General features: G+C 43.7%; 1 protein-coding gene across 1 annotated transcript in view; it reads right to left on the bottom strand.

The window, feature by feature from the left end:
• Nucleotides 1-1,250: 1,250 nt before the first annotated feature.
• LOC137359808 (deleted in malignant brain tumors 1 protein-like) overlaps nt 1,251-16,820 on the bottom strand; it is a 32,630-nt gene continuing 17,060 nt past the window's right edge. The window contains exons 4-7 of the mRNA XM_068025506.1: nt 12,612-12,926; nt 7,901-8,215; nt 1,891-2,199; nt 1,251-1,291 (exon numbers count right to left, since the gene is read on the bottom strand). Of these exons, the coding sequence (XP_067881607.1) occupies nt 1,251-1,291; nt 1,891-2,199; nt 7,901-8,215; nt 12,612-12,926 (980 nt within the window). The remainder of the gene's footprint in view (nt 1,292-1,890; nt 2,200-7,900; nt 8,216-12,611; nt 12,927-16,820) is intronic.

Here is a 16,820-nt window from a genome sequence, read left to right as displayed (position 1 = left end):
GCTCCTCCGGGGGCCAATAGAGCGTGACCACAACCCAGCTGTCTGCAGACAACATTGGCATCGGACAAATCCCAGGAGTCATCACAAACCGTGCCCCAGCTGTTATTGCACAATATCTCCACTCTCCCGGAGCAGTTGGTGTTACCTCCAAACAGGCGCAACCAATGTCCAGAATCTGGCAAAGAGAATCAATTATTATTATTGATGTAGTATAAGACAGGAGTACAAGTCAGATAGTTGGTATAATAAAGAGGAAGTAGCACCTGGTGAAAGTACATGTTTACAATCATATTCTCGAATGCAGTCCTCTGATCGATGGAGCTGCTCCTCAGTTACTTTTGCTTCTGTTGAGAAGAGAAACATGCTGACTGTATCAGCCACCAATGTTTGAAATGACACTCACAGATTGAGACGTTTGTTGTGTTACCTGAACAAATAACACCAGCATCCTCCCTGTGTTCACAGTTGTGTTTCCCCCACGGTTCTGTTTGACACTGCCAAAGGAACGATTCGTGTGAAATACACTCCATCCCATGGAGCCAAATGGGTCCAGATCCTTCTCCGAATGACAGAGTGTAATAATCGATAGAACTGAGGGGACCGCACTGTAACTGTTTACAGATCACTTCTGCATCAGGTCCATCAAGTCTATCCGAGCACACTGTTCCCCAGGTGCCATTGTAGAACACTTCCACTCTCCCCTCACAGCGATGCTTCCCATTCACCAGCCGCAGCTCTTTGTGCTCTGTCAATGACACAATTGATATCCAGGTGTTTGGATTGATAACTCGTTGTATGTTCATACTGCACAGCTCAACACATGCTGCACCAGTTGTGTTCACTGATTTCCGGTAATTATTCAAGAAAAGCGAGAGAAAAACACCGGCAGCCCATAATGTATTAAAGAATAATCAACACGGATTGAACAACAGAAAGACAAACAACGTTACTGAATTGTTTTCAGACGTTCCAGAAAGATAACGGGGATAATGCAGTCGATGCAACATGCACGTTTTTTTCAGAAGGCCTCCGACAAGGAACCACATCGTGAGATCATGACTGGGGTCAGAGCATGTGAAGTCAAGAGATCAGTGGAAGAATAGTATAAGACGAGCTACAAAGCACACTGTCGGGTTTAAATGTGGTAACCCAGAATGGCGGAAGGTGGGAAGTCGTGTTCCACAGGTCTGGGGTCACTGCTGCTCAATATTTACAAAAACGATTTTGACTTAGACAAGGGAGACATGATTTCAAAATTTCAGATGACAGCAATTTGGGGATATAGTTAACACTAAGAACAACAAATACGAAATACGGAAGACGTTAGTAAAAGAGCCGAATGGGCAAACAATTGCCAAATGAGTTGAATACAGATAAGTCTAAGGTGGTCAGTGTTGATAGGAAGAATAAAGAGGCAACGTACTTCTTGTAAAATAAGGATTAAAATGATGTATAACAGCAAAGAGACCTCGGGATACAGGGGCACTAATCACTTATAAAGTGACAGAAACCGAAGCTAGTGATCATAAATATAGGATGATCATGAACAAATCTAATAAGATATTCAGGAGAATTATTTTTTTTAGCTCGGAGTGGTTTGAATTTTGAATTCCGAACACATGCAATTGTTGAAGTGATGAGCGTCGATGCCTTCAAGGTAAAGCTGTATAGGTACATGAAGAAGAAAGAAGTAGGCGGATATGCAAAGAGGGTTAGATGCAGTGATATGGGGCGATACTCGTGGGCAGCATAAACACCACATTGACCAGTAAGGCCGAATGGCCAGATTCTGTGCTGTCCATTGTATGTAATTCGATGTCATATCTTCCCTGTGAAGCCATGTGCACAACACTACGGAAAATGGGCACATGGAAGCACCCTTACCTGAACACAAGATCCTCACATCTTCTTTATGAGAACAGTCGTGGTTACCCCACGATGCTGAGGGACATTCCCAGAGAAATGATTCGTTACCGAAACACTTCAGTTCATCCAACCAAACTGGCCCTGAGCCTCGTTCACAAGATGCCGGAAGTGCCAGGTCCAAGGCCTTTCCACAACCCAGCTGTTTGCAAACCACGTCAGCGTCCGCCAGATCCCAGGAATCATCACAGACTGAACCCCATATCCCATTGTAATAAATCTCCACTCGGCCAGTACATGGGCTTCCACCGTCAGACAGCCTTACCTGCACGTGGTCTGTTGGACAACAGTACAGGAGGATTATACTTTCAATAGACATTCACCTCATCACTCAATGCAACTCATTGCACCATCACCAGCTTTAAAACAAGACATGTTAAATGCGCCTGCGACAGGTAAATAAAGCTATAAAACAGAATATCTGTTTACACATGCTTCTTACACAGAATGTAATGAACAGAAATGTTTCAGATATCCTACTTCATCTGGCTTTGACATGTTATGTTCTCCAGTTCCCATTTTATGTTTTGAACGCTGTGTACGTTGTTGTACAGGCGATCACTCACACGAATAACAATTAATTTATACCCATGTTTTATTACTGTATATGTTCGTTGTCCATGTATGTTACCCTTATCTGTTATCTTGGTCAGACATTTACTGTCATCTCCTATTGCCTTTATCTTGAATTGCAAGTGACTTGCATTTATCTAGCGCCATTAACGTAATGCAACATCCCAAGGCGCAGTACAGGAGTGATATCAAAGAAAATTTAACACAGAGCACCAAAGAATATATTAGGTCACATGACCAAAAGCGAAGTCAAAGAGTTTGCTTGTTATGGAGTATCTTGAAGCAGGGAAGAGAGGTTGACAGGCAGGGAGATTTAAGGAAGCAATTCTGGAGCGTGTGACCTTTGCAGCTAAAGGCACGGCCGCCATGGTGCGCAATTGAAATTAGGAATGCTCAAGAAGCCAGAACTGGGAGCTGTCAAACTGGAGCCGATTGCAAAGAGAGGAGCTGCGAGGCCAGGAAGGGATTTGAAAACAAGGATGAGAAATTTAAAACCGCGCATTGCTGGGAAAAGTAGGTCAGTGAGCAGAGGGCAGATGCCTGAGTGGCAATTGGTCGAGACAGCAGAATTTGCAGAGGTTGGAACTAAGGAAGCCAGCCAGGATTACATTAGAATTATCGAGTCTGGAGGGTAAAGGGCAATCGACAAGAATAGATCACGGCAAATTCGGGTGATGTCATGGAGGTGAAAATAGACAGTGTTAATGAAGATATGGAGATTTGGCAGGAGGCTCACCCCGGGGTCAAATGTAACGCCAAGATTACAAGCAGTCTGCCTGAGTCACAGACAGTTGGTGTGGCGAGAAATGGAGTTGGCAGCAAGGAAACATGCGATGGGGACTGATGGTTTCTATCTTTTCAATACTGAGTTGGAGGAATTTTCTGCTGATGCAGTACTGAATGTCAGACTGGAATTCTGACAGTGTCCAGGCTGTGGAGGGCTCAAGAGAGTTGAATGTGAGGTAGAGTTGGATACAGTGAGATACATGTGGAAACTGAGGCTCAGTTTGTGGATATCACTGAAAGGCAGCATGTAAATGAGAAATGAGGTATCAATGGATAGATCCTTTGGTGACACTGCAGGTGACTTTGCAGGAGCGGGAAGAGAAGCCATTGCCGGTAACTTTCTGACTATGACTGTACAGATAAGACTAGAACCAGCTGAGTGCAGTCCCACCCAGCCAGGGGATAATGGAGAGGGGTTGGAGAAGAATTTCATGATCAATCATATCAACATTTGTAGACAAGTCAAGAAATAGGAGGAGGAAACGTTTAGATTTGTTACAATCACTTAGGATGACATTTGTGACTTTGATAAGAGTTATTTTGGTCTTGTGGTGTGGATAGAAATCTGATTTGAGGAATTGGAACATGCAGTCCATAAAAGATGAGCATGGATTTCTGAGGCGACAACACATTCAAGGACGTTGGCGAGCAACGAACAGTTGGAGCTGGGGCAATAATTTGCATGGACAGGTGGTCAATGGTTTCTTTCTGAGGAGAGGCATGATGACTGCCGATTTGAAGGAGAGAGGGCTGAACATGAAGAGAGAAAGAGAGAATCGTTAATATTGTCAGCTGTCATGGGACCCAGGAAGGGAATGTCTCTGTTCAGTATCTTAGTAGAAATAAGGCGCACACAGCAAGACGTGGATTTCATCAACAGCATAGGTTCAGAGAGAGCGTGAAGGACTCTAGGAGAGAAACAAGAAAAGCGAATTCAGGGTGATGGTGCGGGGTGGGGTTGAACAACTGATAGGAAGTTAGGCCCGGTGGATTGGGGAAGAAAGGTAAGTTGTGGAGGCGACTGAACAGATATTTTTGAACTTTGTGACAAAAAGTCTAGGAGTCCTCTCATTTATTTTTGGAGTTCAGGGTGGACGAGGCAGGGGAGTGGTTCAGGGGGAAGATTTATGATGGAGAAGATATGCTGCGCGTTTCCTTTGCCTTCCTGGATGATCATTGTCTAACGGGTGGTTTTAGCAAAGAAGAGCAGGACCCGATGATGCTTTATGTGATTGATCCATTCAGGATTATATTACCAGATTGTTGGCCAGATGTCACCCAGCCTTTCTGTTTTTTTAAAATTCTTTCATGGGGTGTGGGTGTTACTGGCAAGGCCAGAATTTCTTTTATCCACCCTATATATTACTTCCAATTCATACTGGAGAATGTAACGTCCACAAGTTCTACCCTTGAACATCAGTCTTGCAATATACAGTATCTTCGTGTAGAACTATGTTCCAGGGTCGTGTTGATTATAACATTATCATAAATCGATGTAATATTAAATGCATAACAGAATCACTTACTTTTGTAAGGATGGGACTCTGTCTTTGACAATGAAGACATTTGAGTAATTTTAGAGATAAACCATACGTCTGAACAGAGAATATGCAGACCTCTCTGTCCAGACAGGCTGCTGCTATTATGTTCAATGAGCAGACGAAACTTGTGAGGCATATTATCAATTGCTATTGTCTGTAAAATATCAATGATCTAAACTAACAATTATATCAATATATGACTGTTGGAGTGAACAAAGAGGGCAGAAAACAGGATCTCTCTGCAAAATGTTGGACAGGATCAGGAAGTGTCATTGGACAATTGAACTCCAGATGTGTAGACCTCCTGGCTGAGCAGGAAACCAGTATTTAATCTGGACGAGACAGAAATGATTGGACTAATTGCTTCAGGCACTTTGGGGAATAAGAATCAGGATGTGACCCATCAGATAGAGAAGTAGAAGACAAGGAGAAGACACATGGCTTCTGTAGGCGGACATAAATGTTGGGTGGAGCTGAACATCTACCTAACTAAAGAACAAGATGACATACTCTACTCTGTCCAGTGACTGAGTGTGTAATAACCATTCGGCACTGTAAACTTCTGACGTGAAACGATGGAATGTATTGAATGCCGCTGTGTCCGAAAAAAATACTTACTGTAACCAATCGGTATTAAATCTGAATCATTAACTATCTCATATGTTGTAAGTTCCACTCTGTCATATTTAAATAAATGTTCGTTGGAACAACCCCAAACTATCATTAGCGAAATATCAGCACGGTTTTGTGAAGGGTAGGTCGTACCTCACAAACCTTATTGAGTTTTTCTAGAAGGTGACCAAACAGGTGGATGAGGGTAAAGCAGTGGATGTGGTGTATATGGATTTCAGTAAGGCGTTTGATAAGGTTCCCCACGGTAGGCTATTGCAGAAAATACGGAAGTATGGGGTTGAAGGTGATTTAGAGCTTTCGATCAGAAATTGGCTAGCTGAAAGAAGACAGAGTGTGGTGGTTGATGGCAAATGTTCATCCTGGAGTTTAGTTACAAGTGGTGTACCGCAACGATCTGTTTTGGTGCCACTGTTGTTTGTCATTTTCATAAATGACCTGGAAGTGGGTGTAGAAGGGTGGGTTAGTAAATTTCCGGATGACACGAAGGTCGGTGGAGTTGTGGATAGTGCCGAAGGATGTTGTCGGGTACAGAGGGACATAGATAGGCTGCAGAGCTGGGCTGAGAGATGGCAAATGGAGTTTAATGCGGAAACGTGTGAGGTGATTCACTTTGGAGGGAGTAACAGGAATTCAGAGTACTGGGCTAATGGGAAGATTCTTGGTAGTGTAGATGAACAGAGAGATCTTGGTGTCCAGGTACATAAATCCCTGAAGGTTGCTACCCAGGTTAATAGGGCTGTTAAGAAGGCATATGGTGTGTTAGCTTTTATTAGTAGGGGGATCGAGTTTCGGAGCCACGAGGTCATGCTGCAGCTGTACAAAACTCTGGTGAGACCGCACCTGGAGTATTGCGTGCAGTTCTGGTCACCGCATTATGGGAAGGATGTGGAAGCTTTGGAAAGTGTGCAGAGGAGATTTACTAGGATGTTGCCTGGTATGGAGGGAAGGTCTTACGAGGAAAGGCTGAGGGACTTGAGGTTGTTTTGGTTGGAGAGAAGGAGGAGGAGAGGTGACTTAATGGAGACATATAAGATAATCAGAGGGTTAGATAGGGTGGATAGTGAGAGTCTTTTTCCTCAGATGGTGATGGCAAACACGAGGGGACATAGCTTTAAGTTAAGGGGTGATAGATAGAGGACAGATGCCAGAGGTAGTTTCTTTACTCAGAGAGTAGTATGGGCGTGGAACGCTCTGCCTGCAGCAATAGTAGACTCGCCAACTTTAAGGGCATTTAAGTGGTCATTGGATAGACATATGGATGAAAATGGAATAGTGTAGGTCAGATGGTTTCACAGGTCGGCGCAACATCGAGGGCCGAAGGGCGTGTACTGCGCTGAGATATTCTGATTCTAATTCTAAAAAACAAACATCGGTCGAGGCTTTCATTCTGCACAATCCAACTTCCCCAGAACATATGCCTGCATTGACATGCTGCACAATGGAACTTTCAAGCATCTGGTCCAAAACATCTGTCTACTTTTATACACAGCCTAATGAAACTTACACCAGAACAACTCCCACACAGCTACCTGCTCTTATATACTGTACAATGGAACTGATTGCAATCTCGACGCCGGATTTTATACCACAGCTGAGAGTCCAATTCTGTATTCTATTTATCACAAAATAGAGATCTTTCACCTCTATCATCATTCACCTCCCTTCCTGCCGCAGCCCATCTGCTGCTGAAATGCTCACCCATGCTTTGTTGTCTGTGGAACAGCATATTTCAATGTTCTCCCGGGTGATAACCCATCCTGCATCCTCCAGAAACATCAGCTCATCCAAAGCTTTGTCGCCTGCCCTCCATTAAGCCCCTCTCAGGAACGCCACTGCACTCACTGTTATCCCTGCTGCCAATGCATCGAGTTTTCAATTATGATCTTCATGTTCAGACACCTTCATGCTCTCCCCCTGCCATCAGTATAACCTCCTCCAGCCTGAATCATTTCGAGAGCTCTGCATTTATCTGAATCCAGCTTCTTGTACATCTCCCACTTCCATCCCCCACAACTTTCAGTCTAGCCTTTAACTATCTAACCACCCAGATGAGAATTTCCACCCCAAACAGCTCTGTGTCTCCGCCTCTTCAAATCCAACCATCTGACTAAAAATTTAGTCACCCACTCTAACATCTCTTTGTCTGGCTCTGTGTCAGTTTTCTGTCCGATTACATTCCTGATAAACTCTTTGTGATGTATGTGTTTATTGAAAGTTCTGTGAGAAAAAAGTTCTTGTTGTTTAATTGTGTCCGTGTTCTCTCTCCCTGAACACCACCCCATCCATCCCCAGCTCCCCCACCGCCCACCCTGCTCATCCCCTACCCCCAAATGAAATTACTGATTTGAGACACCCAGGAACAAGTAACCTGTACTACCACTTTTCTCAGCAGATTAGACATTTCACTTCTTTGTTATTGTAAAAGCAGTGAAGAATTTGTTTACCTGAACACAGGACCCCAACATCCATACTGTCAGTGAGAGACGAATTCAATGTGAACAAACTGCAGTTCTGGAGCTGCAATTCATTTCCTCCACATTGGACATCATTCACCCAGATGGGTCCTTCACTCTTTCCGTCCTTTGAATAGTTATAAGCGGCTGTCGCTTCACCGCAGCCCAGCTGTGTACAGACCACGTTGGCATCATTCAGGGTCCAGAGTCTGTCCTGCAATCTCCTCCAGCTGCCGGTGTAGTAAATCTCCACTCGCCCATCACACCAGCTTCCCCCGTTAGTCAGCCTTAGTGACCAATTTTCATCTACAATATGAAACACAATGGTGAAATTGAAGCATAATTCACTGCCACCAGAAAAAGTATTAATTTTGATGGTTACTATTTCTGTCATCATTGTTCAGAAGGCGTGTCGGCAGATGTTGCTCACCATCATCTTTTATCAGTAAATACATTTTGGAGACATACCGAGTCGCTTCCGCTGTTTAAACTGGGGGCCAAGGGTAAAATGAACTGGAGGTGAGCGCGGCACATACCGGCAATGGATAAGTGATGAGACCGAAGGGTGGTGCAGGGGCTTTAAATAGCTCCTGACAGATGACAGTTCCTTTCATCCCATATGGAGAGAAACAGACAAGTTTACGTTGCCACAATGCTTCCGATGACATCTCAAGTCGCCTCACAGGCAATGAAGCACTTTTGATTTGTCGTCACTAATGCAATAGGTGACAGACCCGAGGGACTGAAGGTTGTCCTCCTGTCCACATGTACTGATATTTCCTGCTCTCGCCCTGTACTTGAAGCATCATCAACGTTTCTTCCAATTTCTCCCCCTCATTTTCACATAGTCCATCTTCAACTCTTCCATTCCCTTCCACAACATCTGTGTCTCTGATTCTGGGGACTCTCACAGTTATCTTGTCTATGATTCCTCACACCACGAATACTAGAATGACTCTATCACATTCTTCCACTTTCTCCATCTGCATTGTATCTGTCTGGTGATGCAACCGATCATACCAGTGCTTCCAGATATGTCGTCCTTTTTCCACATCCGAGGACTCTCCTCACCTCCTCATCCACCCACCATGGTTGACAGGGCCCCATCACGTCCATTCCATTTCCCATACTTCTGCTTTAACCCTTTCCCCCCTCGCAGAACCATGATAGGATTCTGCTTCTCCTCATCTTCCACTCCATCAGCTTCCATATTCAACAGATGATCTTCCATCATTTACACCACCTTTAATGTGATACCACTACCAAGCACATCTTCCCCTTCCCTCCACTTTTAACATTCCAAAGGGACCATTCCCTCTGTGACACCCTGATGCACTCTTCGCACTCTTCAATCATTCTCAGCAACCCTTCCCACAGGAACTTCCCAGGCAAGCGCAGAAGATGCAACCACTGCCTTGTTACCTCCACCTTTCTCACCGTCCAAGCCGACAAACATTGCTTCCAAGTTAAACAACGATTTGCTCGTACTGCTTTCTCTTTAGTATACTGTATTTACTGTATTGACTGATTATGATGCTTCTCCTTTACATTGGCACAGCAAACACAGTTGAGTGATTACTTTGCAGAACACCTTTGTTTAGTCTGCAAGCTTTACCTTTATCTTCCAGTTGCCTGTCATTTTCATTGTATACTCCACTCCCACTCTGATCTCTCCCTCCTTTTTCTCCTACACAGTTCCAATGAAGGCTAACATAAGTTTGAGAAATAGCAAATTAAAAGCAAAATACTGCAGATGCTGGAAATCTGAAATAAAAACAAGAAATGCTGGAAATACTCAGCAGGTCTGGCAGCATCTGTGGAGAGAGAAGCAGAGTTAATGTTTCAGATCAGTGACCCGCCTTCACAACTGACAAATATTAGAAACGTAAAAGGTTATAAGCAAGTTAAGTGGGGGTGGGGCAAGAGATAACAAAGGAGAAGGTGTAGATAGGATGAGGTTACAGAATAGCTGACCAGAATGACATGGAGCAAAGATGTGTTAATGGTGCGTTGAAAGACAAAGCATTAGTACAGAAAGGGTTTTAACGGACTGAAAACTGAACAGCCACAAGTACAAACATAAAAAAACAGTGGGTAAACCAACTGAACAAACTAAGATGAAATAATATAAAAACAAAAAAAAATTAAAAAGGGAAAAGAAAAAATAACTAAAAATAAAAGTAAAATGGAGGGCCCGTCATGCTCTGAAATTATTGAACTCAATGTTCAGTCCGGCAGGCTGTGGAGTGCCTGATCGTTAAATGAGATGCTGTTCCTCGAGCTTGCGTTGATGTTCACTGGAACATTGCAGTAATCCCAGGACAGAGATGTGAGCATGGGAGCAAGGGGAGTGATGAAATGGCAAACAACCAGAAGCTCAGGGTCCTGCTTGAGGACTGTTGGAGGTGTTCACAAATCAGTCACGCAGTCTGCGTTTGGTCTCCCCAGTGTCGAGGAAACCACATTGTGAGCAGCGAATACATTATAGTACATTGAAAGAAGTACAAGTAAATCGCTGTTTCATCTGTAAGGGGTGTTTGGGGCCTGGAATAGTGAGGAGAAAGGAGGTAAATGGGCAGGCATTACACCTCCTGCGATTGCAGGGGCAGGTGCCGTGGGAAGGGGATGAGGTGGTGGGGTAGCGGAGGAGTGGACCAGGGTGTCACGGAGGGAACGATCCCTTCAGAATGCTGACAGGGGAAGGGAGGGGAAGATGCATTTGTTAGTGGCATCACGCTGGAGGTGGCGGAAATGGCGGAAGATGATCCTTTGGATATGGTGGCTGATGGAGTGGAAAGTGAGGACAAGGGGAACCCTGTCACGGTTCTGGGAGGGATGGAAAGGGGAGAGGGTAGAGGTGCAGGAAACGGGCCAGACACGGTTGAGGGCCCTGAAAGCCACAGTGGTTGTAAGGACCTCCTATCAGGACTCCATTCCATTCTCCCAGTTTCTCCGTCTCCGTCGCATCTGCTCTGATGATGCTACCTTCCATGACAGCGTTTCTGATGTGTCTTCCTTTTTCCTCAACCGAGGATTCCACCCCCACCCCCCCCCCCCCCACTGCGATTTGCTTGTACTTCTTTCAATGTCATATACTGCATTCGCAAAAAAAAACGACTTGAGAGGGTTACAGCAATGCTAACCATCAAACAAATACTCCAAATGTATGATCTCTTCAGAATATTCCTGCTTTAATAAGCCTCCTATTTCTTTATTAAGTATAGAAAATGTACCCTGATACTCTCTTCAATCATTCTCAACACCCCTTCCCACAGGAACTTCCCATGAAAGCGCAGGAGTTCCAACCACTGCCCTGTTACCTCCACCTTTCTCACCATCCAAGCCCCAAAACACTGCTTCCAAGTGAAACAACGATTTACTTGTACTGCTTACTCTTTCGTATACTGTATTTACTGTATTGACGGATCATGATGCGTCTCCTTTACATTGGCAGACCAAACACAGTGGAGTGATTACTTTGCAGAACACCTTTGTTCAGTCTGCAAGCTTTACCTTTAGCTTCCAGTTGCCTGTCATTTTCATTGTGTACCACACTCCCACTCTGACCTCTCTCTCCTCTTTCTCCTACACAGTTCCAATGCAGGATAACATAAGTTTGAGAAACAGCACTTCCTCTTTCCACTAGACTCTTTACAGCATTTTAGAATGAACACTGAGTTCAGCAATTTCAGATCATATTCCCTCCCCCTTTTTTCTTTATTGGACGATATTTGTCTTCCAATTTGCACCTCCTCTAGAAATGTGCTTTTTACTTGGCCCATTCCAACATATTTTTGTTGTGCATTGTCCGTTTTACCATTTCATCTCTCCTGTCTTTCACCACACCACGGAGCGTTCCTTTCATTCTTTCCTTGTTTTCCCCTTTCTTTAAAAAAACTGCTAAATCTCGAAGTTCTGATGAAAGATCCACAAACTGAAAGGTTGATACTCTTTCTCTCACCATAGATGCTGCCGGAACTGCTGAGTATTTCCAGCACTTACTGTTTTTATTACCTATATTTTAAGTTGTGAAACGTGGGAGCACTTTTGCATTGAGCAATGTCCCACATACAGTGATCAGATAACTGAGCAGATATTCTGTTATATGAGGGTGCTGGCTGAGAGATAAATGTAATCCCGGAAACTGGGCGAATTTAAATTTACATCATGTTTGTGACATTTTCAAAGACATAGCACATTGGTGAAATAACGAATTACGTCATTCAATATCATTTTATTGCAATCGGTGTTGTGGAACTTAAAATATATCTCACACTATGTATCTTGCAACAAGTTCACAGTGTTTTCTATTGAACAGCTGATCTTTGCAGAGAATTCCATGATCATTCATATTTGAACTGCCTACATTGATAACAGTTTCAATGCTCGAGCAACATATCCATTCCATGGCAGTGGTCCTGGGAGCATCTTGCTGATTCTATAGCCCATGAAAAATGCCCCAGATTTACCCAGAAATAGATATTATATGACGCGAAGTACTACCAACTTTTCATTGTATGTATTAAATGTTTACTGGAGTGAAGCTTTGATTCATTTGTAATTTAATTCAGACCAATAAACCCACAAACACATCTCAGAATCTTAGTGACAAAGGAAGCATGGGATCAGCAAAACTAGTGAATCAGAGACTTGTGGAAATAGTCAATGATGCTTGAAAGCAGAATTGACTGAGATGACTCACCCGCACAGATGACACTTGCATCGTTTTCATGTGAGAAGCTAAACTGTTCCCAGGATGAAACAGGACAATCCCACAATCGCGTCTCGTTCCCCAGACACCTGTAATTTTCCTTCCACACTGCACCAGTACCCTTTCCAAAGCGGGCTCCTCCTGGGATTGAGTTTACTGTCCCACACTGTAAGTGCTCACAGACCACTTTGGCGTCTTCCATATCAAAGTAAAGGTCACACAGCGTCCCCCACTGGTGTCCATGTAGCACCTCCACCCGACCGGAGCATCTGTCCATCCCACCAACCAATCGAAGTTCAGATTTTCCTGTATTGAAAACAAATACAAATCCAAATAATTTCTAAATCATCCTCTGCACAGAAACAGCAAAATAGAAAATGGGTAAAAAAAAAAAGTAGAATTTTATCTACACGATTATCCAGCCATACTTTACACAAATTATCGATCAAATTGCAATTAGAATTACTACAGCAACACAAAAGTAAAATACTGCGGCTGTTGGAGATCTGAAATGAAATAGAAAATGCTGGAAATACTGAGCAGGGCTAGCAGCAACTGTGGCGAGAACAAGAGAGTTATGTTTCAGGTCTGTGTCCTTTCCTCACAAAAATTACTACAGGACCTCTTTAAGAAGTTTGCTGAATACTCAAAAGTTAACAATTCTTCTTTCAAACGCTGATCAATTCTTGGTCTTTATCTCTTGGTGCTTTGAATATAAAACTCAGAAGGATGTGATGTTTCTGTTGTATCTGTTGTCGCTTTTGTGCACCGCACTTCACAAAACCATTGGCTTTGGAGGTGGTGCTGGACAGAGTCACTGGAATGACAACAATGCTTAAAGCATTACATTATGAAGACAAGTTGCATAAACTTTGTTTACAGTAGATTGCGTTTAGAATGATTAGACATTATCGAGTTGACGTGTATAAAATGTTTAAGGGGTTTGATAGATGCGCTAGAGAAGATCAGGAGAACAAATACAAAACAAGGCCATTTAGGAGCTGCTTTTCTTCATGAGGGATGTGGACATCACTGGCAGTTTTTGTTCAAGTTTATTTGCCATTGAAACCGTTGTCAGAACCTTCTTCTTGAACTGAAATTGACTGCCTGGGCAATGTTCTTCTGCAAGTTCTGAGGTCGGTCGAGTTAAGTCAAAGGTTTTAGGCATAGTGTGTACCTTTAGCTGCATGTGTTATAAACAGAGTGGGAAGTGTAGAATTTGGTAATTAGTGTGTAAGACTGAAATCTAGCCTTAACATTTAGAATTTAACTTGTAATATAAAAAAGCTGCAAGGCAGTTCATGTTAGCAGTTAATCGTGCAAGTCAAGTTCGCAGTAAGCAGTCAATCAGCTGTGATTGTCTGATCTGGGGTAATTACTGTCAGCTGGAAACGGTCTAAACTGTTGCAACTTGAATGAGCCTGCAAAGGCATATAACATTAGACTTCATTGCAAGTGGGTTTGAGTGCAGGAACAGGGATGTCTTACTTCAGGGCCTTGGTGAGACCACATCTGGAGTACTGTGTGCAGTTTTGGTCTCCTTATCTGAGAAAGGATGCCCTTGCCATGGACAGAGTGCAAAGAAGATTTACTAGGCTGGTTTCCAGGATGGCAGGATTTACGTATGAGGAGAGATTGGGTCCACTGGGCCTATATTCACTAGAGTTTAGAAGAACGAGATAGAGCCACATAGAAACCTATAATATTCGAACAGGACGAGGCAGGCTCGATGCAGGGAAGATGTTCCCGATGGCTGGAGAGTCCAGAACCAGGTGTCACAGTCTCAGGATATGGGGTATGCTATTTAGAACCGAGATGAGGAGAAATGTCTTCACTCAGTGGGTGGTGAACCTGCGGAATTCTCTACCGCAGAAGGCAGGGGAGGCCAAACAATTACATATTTTCAAGAAGGAGATGGATATCTTTCTTAATGCCAAAGGGATAAAGGGGTATGGGGACGAAACGAAACAGGGTAATGATTTTGATGATCAAACATGTTTTTTTAATGGCTTGGCAGGCCCGAAGGGCCGACTGGCCTATGCCAACTCCTAGTCCTATTTTCTGTGTTTCTATTTTTAGTCTTCTAGTAAGGCAGAGTGTTACCACAGATTGCAATGTTAACTGAATACATTATGAAAATAGTGGGAAGTTAGAGTTTGCTCAGAGTAAGAATTCGGTGTACAGGGGGAAAAGGAGTTTTTTTTTCATTCGTTCACAGGGAGTGGAGGTTTTTGGCTAGGCCAGCATTTATTACCCAACCCGAATTGCCCTTGCAACGATGGTGCTGAGCCGCCTTCTTGTACTGCTGCAGTGCATGCGCTGTCAGTACACCCACAGTGCTGTTAGGAAGGGAGTTCCAGGATTTGACCCAGCTACGGTGATGAAACGTTGATATAGTTCCAAATCAGGATGGTGTGCGGCTTGGAGGGGAACCTGCAAATGGTGCTTCTACCATCCATCTGCTGTCCTTGTCCTTCTAAGTGGCAGAGGGCGTGGGTTTATAAGGAGGTGCTTTCTTTTGTCTGTTAAGCTTCAGTAAGTGAGTGGAGTCACCGATTTAACAGGGCGCCACGGCCAGCAGCAGCAGAGAGGCAGAGACCAGACAAATAGAGGGGAAGCAGTTGTCAGGTCAGAGTATGAGGGGACGTGGATAATTTGCAAATAAGTACTAAGTTAATTGGTGAGTGCTTAGTGTTTCGGCGTTAGCTACCCAGTAAAATAGCTTTAAAGCTAAAATGCATCTACACATAATTTTACCTTTTAAATAAAGACAGCCTATGTTCTCGCAGAGCAGTTATTTTTTTCTGGATATAGGATTTTGTGGATAACGGAATTATCCCGAGGGAGCATGTCCATAGTAGATGTCTCCACCTGGAAACTCTCTGGCACAGGGTCATAGAGCTGGAGTGGGAATTGGAGATACTCCAAAACATACAGCAGCAAAAGGAGTATTGGACAGTTTGCTGCAGATTTTAGTCACATCTTGTAGAGAGGTGCAAGGTCAGAATGAGGCTGTTGCAGTTTATAGTGCACAGCAATGGAAATCCAGATTTGTTGGTGAACGAGGATATGCAGAAAATGAATCTATCCAACAGGAACAATGTACTGGCTATTTGTGAGGATAAGGATGAAGACTGTCAGAAGGGCAGCCAGAATGTTGACCGGGATACGTTGGAACAGGAGGCTGTGCAAAAGGTGGAGGAGTGGAGCATAATGTGATACTTTTAAGTAGTTCAATCATTAGGGTTTTAGGAGTCCCAAACAGTATTTGCCCAACTTGTGCGAAGTGAGGGATATCTCAAATCAGATTGCGAGAATGCAGGGGAAATATCCAGTCGTTGTGGACCATGCAAGGACCAACAGCATAGGAAAGAAAAGGCAAGAGTTTCTTTTCAGAGAGTACCTGGTGCTGAACTATAAAAGAAGATCTCAAGGATTATAATCTCTGGATTATTATACAAGCCGCTTGCACATTTGAATGGGGAGTGGGGGGTGGGGGATTAGGGAGGTCAACACGTGGTTGAAGGTGTTGATTTTGGAAAGAGGTGTTACTTTTCATGGTACCCACCACTTGTACTGGGATATTAAACAACTGTTCTGTTGGAATGCGCTTCACCTGAAATGGGTTGGGATCAGGGTCCTAGAATAAAGGATAAATAAGGTTGTTATAGGAATCTTAAACTAGTAAGTGGGTGAAGGGAAGCTGGTGGGGGCTGGCTGAGGGGGTAGAGCAAAGTTGGAAATCTAACGTAAATAGGCAATACCGGGAGAGGAAAAACTAAAACATGCAATATCTGAGTAAGACAATTTTACAGCTTTACAACACTTGAATCTGCTCTGAAAACAGCTGTTGCTTTCTTGACAAAACAGTTGCCAGAAATACTGGCAGACCTCGACGTTTTGGGCAGTGTACTCTGTCCATTGTCTGGAGAAACAAGTGGAACTGGTGGAAGCGATCGGTTTATATGTCGTGGAGAATGGGAATATGGACAGGATCTTAGGTTATTACATGTTCTTGTTCTGGCTGCTGTTGGTCTGTTAATTATATTCCGTGAAAGGTCGGTACATGTCATTGTGCTTGCTGCTGTTTGGTCAGCTACAGTGTATCGTGGCAGGTCAATCCATACTGTTGTTCTGCTCGTGGTATGTTGGCTGCAGAGCAGGGGATGGTGTGTCTCTTGAGGAGAGACAATCAGATAT

Source organism: Heterodontus francisci, unplaced genomic scaffold (genome assembly GCF_036365525.1).
Source record: "Heterodontus francisci isolate sHetFra1 unplaced genomic scaffold, sHetFra1.hap1 HAP1_SCAFFOLD_93, whole genome shotgun sequence".
NCBI classification, from domain to species: Eukaryota; Metazoa; Chordata; class Chondrichthyes; order Heterodontiformes; family Heterodontidae; genus Heterodontus; species Heterodontus francisci.
Note: the sequence above shows the minus strand (reverse complement) of the source record. Positions and strands in the feature narration are given on the sequence as shown.